This window comes from Penaeus chinensis, chromosome 34 (genome assembly GCF_019202785.1).
Source record: "Penaeus chinensis breed Huanghai No. 1 chromosome 34, ASM1920278v2, whole genome shotgun sequence".
NCBI classification, from domain to species: domain Eukaryota; kingdom Metazoa; phylum Arthropoda; class Malacostraca; order Decapoda; family Penaeidae; genus Penaeus; species Penaeus chinensis.
In genome coordinates, this window is record NC_061852.1 from 28,495,024 (window position 1) to 28,505,534 (window position 10,511).

Genomic DNA, 10,511 nt, shown 5'->3' on the forward strand with positions numbered 1-10,511 from the left:
TTCTTTTATCTTCCTATCAAGTGATGCAATTACACATCTTTATTTGAAAATTGAAGAAATTATTACAGATAAACAATTTTTTTTTAATATAACAAAAAATAAATGGCACAATAATACTGATATGTAACATCAACAAACAGTTTTAACTTCCCAGTATATCAGGTATGAATATTGGATGTACATATATGATTGTAAAGTGTACTAATTCATTAATGTAAACAGCTAATACATTTAGGAAAAAACTTAAGTGCTAATCACAAAATTTCATTTCTATCTGTAATTTCAGTGATAAACTATCATTCTTGATTGATCTTGCTACTAATTAGTTATGAAGTACATCTAGCAAAAAAAAAAAAAAAAAAAAAAAAAAAAAAAAAAAAAAAAAAAAAAAAAAGAAAGAAAGAAAGAAAGAAAGAAGAAGAAAAAAAAGAAATCCTTACATCACTGGGAATATACACTGAAGATCAAGTAAATGTAATTATTTATTTTTCTTTCCTATTTGAAAGGCATACATATTAATACCAATGGACACACCAAGATATCTGGATGTAAAATCCTTATTAATTCATTGTTTGTAAGTTTCAGGCAGCAATGTCAATTATTTTCTTTATGGAATGCTTAAGATTAAGTTTTCCTGTACCCTCTCCCCTAAATACTTCTGTAAATGTTCGTTTCTTAATGTTATTCTTCTCGAGTTCCCGAGCCTTCTGACTTCCACGTCGAATAACTTCCTCTGGCAGATCAGCAAGTCGGGCTGCATTAAATCCATAGGACTTAGGACATGCACCTCCTGTAAACTTGTACAGGAAAGTTATCGTTTCCTGAGAGGGATCTTCTTCATTCTCTCCTTCAACCATACAAGCCTGAAAATAAAATACAATTACTATGACTTGTTAATTAAAAGAGAGTGAGTGAGTGACTCATTGAGTAAAATCTGAGAAACAAGAGTCAGGGAGAGAAGAAATGCAAACACAATGAGTATCTCTGTACATGTATGCGAATGCAAGTACACACAAACTGTACATGAGTGTATGTTCAAAATATTTTCAATATAGCAATTTAAAACAATGGTTCTTGGGTGTTCATCCTGAGATCTAAGAGGCCTCTAGAAGAATGGCCTTGGATTTCTGGACATCAAATATATATACAGGGGGGGGGGGGAGGCTTAGTAAGTCTTACCATATGCCCTAATGAGACATTCTTCACATCAGCAAAGTCATCAACTAAAGAATGATAGTGAGTTGAGAAGAGTGTACGACATTTTAACTTCACAAGAGCTTCTACAACTGCTGAAGCAATGGCTGTTCCATCATATGTTGCTGTACCTCGACCTGAAAAAAAATTATGCGATTTTTAATTTGATTTATTAATGTTCTTTATATTTGCTTATAGTAACAATTCCTTACAAATCAAATTCAAACTTTACTAACCAAGCTCATCCACCAAAACCAGTGAGTGATTTGTAGAATGCTGAATAATGGAGGACGTTTCAGCAAGTTCAACAAAGAATGTGGATTCTCCCATCATGATTCTATCTGAGGCACCAAGTCTTGTAAATACTCGGTCAACAGGGGTTAACTGGCAGGAACTTGCTGGCACAAATGAACCCTGTCAATTGAAGAAACAAATTAAATAATTCCACTTATTATACATATATCTTTAAACACCTAATCCCATACTCATATATAATATGATAATACAAGACAATTACCTTATAATTAAAAGTATCATATTTTCAGGAAAGATGATTGGGAAGGGATCCACAATGGAGGAGGGGAAAGAATAGTATGAAAAAGAAATGAAAAGAAAAGAATCAGTAATCTTTATGAAGAACCTACCAATTGAGCAAGGATGCATATGAGGGCAGTCTGTCTCATGAGTGTTGATTTACCACCCATGTTAGGACCTGTTACCAGGACTAATGGGGAGTGAGCGTCTTCACTGTTTCCACCAAGTACCACATCATTAGGAATAAATTCATCTCCACTGAAGGTAGTTACAACACAAGGGTGAAGACCATCTCGAATCTCAATGAATGGCTGAAAATAATTTTTAAAATTTCATTAGTGTTTGATATCTTATGAAAAAGTACATTTATAATTAATATTCATCATTTGAGGTACATGTAGAAAAGAATGCATGAATACACACTTTTAGTTCTTCATTGGGTATAGAAATGGCTGGCCTGACACTATTGATCTCTTGAGAATATCGAGTGAGAGAAATGAGTACATCCAGAACTGATATACACTGGACCACTGCCTTCCCATTTCTCATGACTGCAAAATAAAATTACAACTGTTATCACAAAACTTTATACATAAATTTCTAATTATGTTCAGCTTTGGCATTCACAAATAAAAAGAGAGGGAGATACTAGCTGCAGATGCAACCACTTACTGGTTATCAAACTGCTCGAAGATTCTGCGTGCAATATCCTTCAATGCTGTTCTATGGTGTTCTTCACCTGAGATCATGTCTGCAAGCAAGTCTTTCGTCTTGGGAGTCCAGAATCGCTTGAATCCTTTCTTCTGACTCACTAGTTCATATTCATTGCCAGCTTTCTTACAAGCATGATCTGGGACTTCAAGCTGGTATCTCTTTTTGTCATTGCCCCAATAAACAACCTTAAAAAAAAAAAAAAAAAACACAAGTAAATACAGACATACATATATATATATATATATATATATATATATATATATATATATATATAAAACAAAGACTATAACATATATTTAATTTTCACATTCATATACAATAAATGATTTAAGTGAACTTTGAAGAATAGAGAAATAAATGTGTTGCTATACCTTTGCACCAAAATATTTACACTGTTGTTTGAGATAGTCTGCTAAACTAGCTTTAGTTTCCGCTATCTGTTCTGCTGCTTCATCAAATTCTTTATCCACACCTTTGCTTGGGATAATCTTTCCTTCCCGTTTGGCTTCATGATGATCAAATGCATTCTGGAAAAAAAAAAAGAAGGAAAAGAAATCATATAATGTCACATACCTTAATTAAAAAATGCATTAAAAGTGCTAGTAATATGTTTTCAAAGTCAAAATATAAGTACATAATATATAACGAAAACATACATCTTTGAATAATACTCTTTCTTAAATATACAAGCTTCTTACATTAACTGCCATAATGTAAATATGCACTTACTTCAAAGAAATCCAAAGCTTCTTTGAGCACTGGGAACTTTCCACCATCTTTCGTATTACTGACACATTTCTTCAGTAGGTCTGACTGCAGAGAGCTGGCAATCCCTGTTTTACATTTGAAAGATACTAAGATATTACTTCACACCATTGAAGATACTACAAGACACTTCACACTTGCAGGCAATTGAAGAAACAAAGAGAAACATGAGTGAGAATAAGAATAAAACTTTATTCGACATCCTACCTTTAAAAGTCTTCATGATTTGTACAGTTGCTTTAAATCCATTAAGAGCAGCAAGGAAGTCTTCCACCTTTCTCTTGTTGTACTTTTCGTCTTCAAAGAAAATTGCCCGGCTATCTGGATGATTCTTGCTACGTTTCAGACCTTGGGAGTGTATTCTGGAATGCAAATATCCTCATATATAAACAGAATGTCTGTATAACTACAACTATAATAGCATTGAAGTCAATGAAGATAAATGGGAAAGTACCTAATCTTCAAACTTCTTTGCACAAAATTCTATATCCATAGTAAAAAATTAATCCAACACCCAGATGACATGGCCAAAATACATTTAGAGGAATCTATCATTCAATCACTTTAAGGGTTTAAATAATGTCTAAATTTAGTCATTGGTCTCCTGAATCTACTCAATTACTTAACCTGTTTCTTGAAAAGCAAATGCATCAAAGTCAATAATCTACTATGATTTACCAAGATAAAAATAACAACAGACAGCAAGATACTTAATCCTGTGAAATGAGTGCACTAAGGAAAGGACCACAAATTGGTATGATAGTACCAATGGCTGCAGGGTTATCTATTATCCACTGTTGTCTTTTGTGAATTTTGTTGCACCCAAATTGCTCAGCCACCATGGAGTCAATTAGTAGACCTTAAGTGACCAGGCCTGATTCCACCATTCCTTGAAATTGCAGCAAAATGTTCTTTTTTTTTCTAAGGTCATTTACAAACTGTTGCTGTGAAAATGTTGTGTTCACTGTAGTATTGTTTTGTGAAATGTCTCTGCACATATATATATCTTCACTGCAGTGTTGTTTTTTGAAGTCTCTCTGCATATAGATGGCTCCGCAAGTGTTTACCTCCAAAGGAATCAATTAGTAGTCCTTGTGACCTCACCTGATTTCACTTTTTAAGTATTTTTTTTTACTGATGATATTAATATCAATGGTGTTATCATTATTATGAACATTATATAATTATTATAGTGTTAATGACATCACTAACAATATAAGATACAAAAAAATATTTCCAAAAATCAAGGAAATGGGTCAATAGGTAAGGCAGGTAGTCTTTGTAATCGGCTCACTGGGGACTTGATACTTATGGAGCCATCTATGTGTAATGAAAATGAATAAACTACACTCAAAGTTACTAGTGATATGGTTATTATTGTTACTAATATTGTGATTACTGTAATGTTATGAAAGAGAGAGAGAGAGAGAGAGAGAGAGAGAGAGAGAGAGAGAGAGAGAGAGAGAGAGGGAAGAAGAAGAAGAAGAAGAAGAAGAAGAAGAAGAAGAAGAAGAAGAAGAAGAAGAAGAAAGAAAAGAAACCAGAAATCAAGGAAAATTGTAAACAGATGAGATACATACAACAAGTAATTGACTCCTTGGTGACTAAGCACTTGTGGAGCCATCTTTGTATAAACACAATTAATAAACTAAAATTACAGCGGAAACAGCCTGTAATCGTGCCAATGGGTTGAGATTTATTGTTCCTTTCTAATAATGGGTGTGTTTTATTTCAACTCTGTATATTTGTGTATTTGCTCATCTTAACTTGTGCAAAGCTACTACAATTATACTTACTTGGATAAAATTCTCTCCAGATCAGGCAAGCCCTTTAACTGTGGTGTTACTTCTTCTAAAACTTCTGGGTTATTTCGCAAGTCTTCAATGGCATCAAGACGACTATTTATGCTAGAGGGACTACACAAAGGGGCACACAACCAGCTGCGTAGTAATCTGTAAAGAAATGATTCCAATAATCTCAATGCAAAACTTTTCTATTTCTTAATATTACTGATTCAGAAAAAAAAAAAAAAAGGTATGATTTCTTAGGTTTCACGAGTTATATTTAATGCACCAAACATGTATATTTTATTGCCATATTCCAACTTCATACTCACTATATTTCATTCACAGTAAGATAAAAAATACATGATTGTGATTGGCTCAGGTAGGAGTGGGTCTACAGACTGAGTGAGTGTGTGAAGGGTGATATCATCGATGTGCCTCAGAGAAACTTGCCTAACAATACCAGATATATTAGTGGACACTTTACTCTTCATTCATAAACAAAAAGTTGCAGGAAAATTCCTCCAGTTTTTGACAGGCCTACCAAGATTGTGGCATATATGACTTTGTGTACATACAGTCTAGGCCAATCATTGTTGTGAATAGTTGTTTAGGAATCAATAAGCTAGAAAAAGATACACAGACAGAAAGAAACTCTGGCTTTAATTAATGATGTTGAAGTTGACCCATGTCTGCTTAGTAAAGTAATTAGTCTTACCAGCATACGAGCACATTACTATGATAGTTCTGAACAATAAGCTTTTCAACCCAATGTTGCTGGAATGACAAGAATACAGGCCATGTCTTTTTGATTGTCTTTACACACACACACGCACGCACGCACGCACGCACGGCTCCACAAGTGCTTAATCACCAATGAGTCAATTACTAGTCTTACCTATTACACCTGTTTCTCCTTTTAATTTATTTTTTATTTATTTTTTTTTCATTATTATTAGTATATCTCATAATCATAATGTCAATATTAATAATAATATTTATATAGATAGCACTAGAAAAAAATATTTTCCCAAAAAGCTCAAGGAAAGGAGAAATCAGGGGATTTCATATACACCAATTGGCTCCTTGGTGGTAAAGCACTTGTGCAACCATCTATGTGCAACAAAATTTATGAAAGGAAACAAAAGTAGACAGTGTGATTACCCACCAACATTGGATTAAAATAAAGCATTGCTGCAAAATTAATGGAATATATTCTGATCATACCTTTTACCAAATGGTGTGGAGCATCTGTCAAGTCTGTCAATGAGGGTTCCTTCAAAGCCACCACTGTTATTCTCAAACACTTCCAAGTTACTCAGGGTTGTGCCATCCAGGACCTTTATAAATCATAAAAATAACCATAATAAGGAACTGGTAATAATTACTTTACTCTGACTGAATGAACTAAAGACTGCTAAAAATAACAGCTCAAGAAATATTAAATATCAAACAATGTTTTCTGTGAACCAGTAATAAACATCAACTTACCATGTGGTGCCTCCCACTAATAAAAGCAGGAACTGATTCTTTCTTCCCTTGTCTGGTTGATACTGCTTCATCTAGGGGACTGTAGGTTTCAAACCTTTTCCTAGTAAGCAACTGCTCCTCTAAGCGACAGTCCATCAAGTACCAAACAAGAGCACCTAAGGCAGACAACCCAAGTTCCCATTCTGGAGATGGAGTTTTCCCAAGGGTATCACCTTTTCAAAAGAAAGGGATTATTAATAAAAGAGAGATATAGAACTCTAACAGATCATACAACAAGAGCATTTCAAATCAGATACAGATACACTCTCAGCATTTAGTTCCAAGTATAACAACATATTAATTAATAGTGTAATGTGACAGTTATTCATATTAAACATGCTAGTTATTTGTCTGAAAGAAAAGCAATAAAAGAAAACTTACTCTTGTCTAACATTTTCTTAATCTCTTTAGGCCACTGCAAAGATCCTCCCTCCTCATCCTTGAAATATGTGCCATCAGCTAAGAAAGTAAGTGTTTTGCTAGCTGTCCAAAATTCTTTCTCAGGCACCAGGGCCTCCCGCAAATTGGCTGGCACCGACATTGTAACAAGTTTTTGTGTCTTCTGTGATAGTCGTCCTCGTTCATAGAGAATCTGGATAATAAAACTTATTAGACATGGGAATATGTACATACATTAAACATGCAAAGGCCAGAGTCCAGTAAAAAAAATATGAATAATAATGAAAGATCACAGCAAGATACTATGCTCTAGAATTTCAACAATTATATCGGTACTATACTCAAAATGAAATATACATTTGTGAACATTATTCCTCATTCATGAGCAATCATATATGAGTAAACAAAAATGAGAGAGTATGTGTTAGTATATGAGGAAATAGTCTACAGAAATAAAACCATCAATTCTTGCTCACTTACCTGGGCTGGTGGATAGTGTGCCATCAGGGTGCTTAACCGTGAATCATGGCGGTCATCTGAAAACTGGCCAATGTGGAAGATTCCAATGCTGGTGTCAATGAAGGCTACACCAAACTCACGAACATCACCAGCCCCAGCTTTTGTCTGTACATAAAAAAGAAAGATTAAAGCCTAACAAAATCTTCCAGCCTAAGATATAACATATTTAAATTCTATTTGAAACAAGTGTTACACTCTTTCATCCACACACTAACTTACTGATGCCCAAAGTTTTCAAAACATTTTGGTACAAATTTATGATGCAAGTAAAATAAATAACCTTCTCTGAAATAGCCAGAAGATAATTTGTTGAGGATTCTGAGGCTTCTCCATCCAAAACACTGTAAACTCGAGTTCCTCTGGTACTAATCTGGCATACTTCACGTCTAACAACACGGTCAAACTTTGTTGGACGACCCACTGTGAAATATAGTACAAGATTAGGAGTGGTATATTGTAAAATTACAAAATAACCTGCAATACAAGTGTAATTAAAAATAATATTCAATTTGAAGTTTTTCAATGTACCTGAATACATTTTACCATGCTTTTATAAAAAACAACAATTCTGGCATCTGGATATATTTAATTTACTTATTTACTTATTATTTTCACAAATTTCAAATTCAATCTACCATGAAAGAAAGAAAGAAAGAAAGAAAGAAAGAAAGAAAGAAAGAAAGAAAGAAAAAAAAAAAAAAAATCTACTCACTATTTTTGCATCTTTTCTCCATCATTTCTGGGGTTTCAGTTTGTTCAATACGTGCAACTTTGTAACCTTTCTCAATCAAAGTGGATGAATATCTTCCATAAGCAATTTCGGGAAAACCTGAATGTGCCTTTTCACCCTTGGAGATAAAACAATAAAATTAATAATAATAATAATAATAATAATAATAATAATAATAAATAAACACTGAATATACGAAAATTGATATTCATGCAAATGTCATCCTATACCTCAGTATTTTTTACAATCAAACTAAAACAAGTTTTTCTCATTCTTCTTATTTCCCTGTGATATTTTTTACACATCTTCCTTACCTTCATCATAAGTAGGCCAAGTTCTTGGACTCCAATCATAGCATCCATATGAAACAGCTCATAAAATTTACCCATCTTGAAGAACAGTACTGTATCATAATGACGAGATTTGAGATCCCACCACTGCCTCAGACCCTGAAGCAGGAAAGACAGATTTATGACAGTATCTGATATATTTCAAGCAAGAACATACTTTCCTTAAAGTAGGAAACTTTTGAACTGTATGAATCGATTACAAAGCTTCAATATCACAACTAATCTTTTAATACCGTGTATACAAAATAATGCATCTTGCAGCACAAATAACAGGACTACTTACTGGAGTCTGCTGGTTCAGGAAATCTTCAGGGACACACAGAGTTCTTGGATTATAGTCTGGGTGATCTGGCCGACGCCTATCACGATCTCTTATACCTTCTGGTTTCAGCCATGGGTAATTCATGTAGTCATAATTATCTGTAGTATCCTCTGCCTTAGCTGGAGTCTATGAAAAGAGATGATATTGTTGTAAACACATAAACAGTTATTTTAAAATCAAGTGCCACATCAATTATGCTGAAAGAGAATCCAAGTGAAGAAGAGAAAAGAAAATAAGAGAAAGAGAGAGAGAAAAAAAAAAGTCAAAGCAGGAATGAAAGAAAAGAAGGAAAAGAAAAAAAAAAAGAAAAAAAAAAAGAGAGAAAAGGAATTGAGAATAACAGGTAAGTTACAAGAAGGAATCCACCAGGGGGAAATTCAACAATACCTCTTTTGCAGCAAAGAGTGATAATTTTGATTTTGTTCCTTGAGAAATTTTGGGTGTGCTGCTTGGTGTCTTGGGTACTGAAGGTGATGAAGCCAAAGATGAATTCAGGTTACGCCCTCCAGGTGCCGGTCTTTTTCGTTTATTACTTGGTGCCTAAAATATAAATGAATGATAATAAGGATCTTTTATCATAACGCACTGAAACTGCACTCCATAATATATTCATTACTATGAATTTAATAATTTGTAAAATTAAACCTTATTTACCTTTACAGGAGAATCAATCTCAGACTCAGTCTCAGGTTCTGATACATTATCTTCATCCACACCAGAGCTGGCTGAACCATCTCCACTTTCATCATCCTTTCCTGATGAAAAATATAAATCTAGGTAAGACATTTATTGATGCTAATACTTTCAAAAATTAACTCAAAGAATTCCCTTGCTAGTGAAAACTTTAAACATTAAGACAAAAAACTTTTGTATAAATTACACAGTTCAGAGCAAGAGATTAAACATTGCAATGACTCAAACTCACCTGGCTTATAATCATCTTCAGATTCACTATCAGAATGTAAAATAATTCTCCTCCTTTTCTGTTTTGGTTCTTCATGTGATTCCTTGCTATTCTTTCTGCTGCCTTTCCTCCCACTAATATTGGCATCAACATTCTCCTTGCTCTTGTCACTATCTGTTTCAAACACATTCCTTATGAAGCATTTGTTCATCGTAAAGGACTTTCAAAATAGCATTTTTTATGCTTCTGCCAGAAGTAAATCTTAACAGCAGCTTGTTGAAAGAATCTATTTCAATATTTTGCAAAAATGTTGTAACAGGATTTTGCATTGCCCAAGGATAACAAATTTTTTTATATAGCCAATATTCAAACATATGACAACTACATTCCATGCAAATAAAAATTTGATTTTCATCATAAAAAAACCTGATTAGTACACATGACAGTACAGCCAAACACATTTACAGTATATCCACTCACTTCCTAAAAATAAGAGAACTCAAATTATTAAAAAGATAACTTTGTTACATTAAAGAAGTAAATAAATCAATACAACCAACAACCTACCATCCTCATCCGTTTCCATTGCCTCATCCTCCTCATCAGATGGCACCATTTCCACAATCAGAAGATTGCGGTCCTCCACAGGGAGTTCCTTGGCACTATCTGCTTCCCCAATGGCTCTGATCCACTTGGGATCCTTGTAGGTGGGAATACCATTTTCTCCAGGTGGACAATAGGGTTTCAGAAACCTGAAGGAATTGGA

The 10,511-nt window shown here is 33.8% G+C and overlaps 1 protein-coding gene across 1 annotated transcript in view; it reads right to left on the reverse strand.

Annotated features, from left to right (window-relative positions):
* Nucleotides 1-469: 469 nt before the first annotated feature.
* LOC125043762 (DNA mismatch repair protein Msh6-like) overlaps nucleotides 470-10,511 on the reverse strand; it is a 12,689-nt gene continuing 2,647 nt past the window's right edge. Inside the window, 23 exon segments of the mRNA XM_047640034.1 lie at nucleotides 470-863; nucleotides 1,180-1,331; nucleotides 1,431-1,608; nucleotides 1,839-2,039; nucleotides 2,152-2,262; nucleotides 2,264-2,279; nucleotides 2,401-2,627; nucleotides 2,814-2,969; nucleotides 3,172-3,275; nucleotides 3,415-3,569; nucleotides 5,004-5,159; nucleotides 6,219-6,331; nucleotides 6,483-6,694; nucleotides 6,903-7,113; nucleotides 7,401-7,544; nucleotides 7,720-7,859; nucleotides 8,152-8,287; nucleotides 8,484-8,618; nucleotides 8,803-8,967; nucleotides 9,229-9,381; nucleotides 9,496-9,596; nucleotides 9,767-9,919; nucleotides 10,313-10,497. Of these exon segments, the coding sequence (XP_047495990.1) occupies nucleotides 582-863; nucleotides 1,180-1,331; nucleotides 1,431-1,608; nucleotides 1,839-2,039; nucleotides 2,152-2,262; nucleotides 2,264-2,279; nucleotides 2,401-2,627; nucleotides 2,814-2,969; nucleotides 3,172-3,275; nucleotides 3,415-3,569; nucleotides 5,004-5,159; nucleotides 6,219-6,331; nucleotides 6,483-6,694; nucleotides 6,903-7,113; nucleotides 7,401-7,544; nucleotides 7,720-7,859; nucleotides 8,152-8,287; nucleotides 8,484-8,618; nucleotides 8,803-8,967; nucleotides 9,229-9,381; nucleotides 9,496-9,596; nucleotides 9,767-9,919; nucleotides 10,313-10,497 (3,586 nt within the window). The 3' untranslated portion in view covers nucleotides 470-581.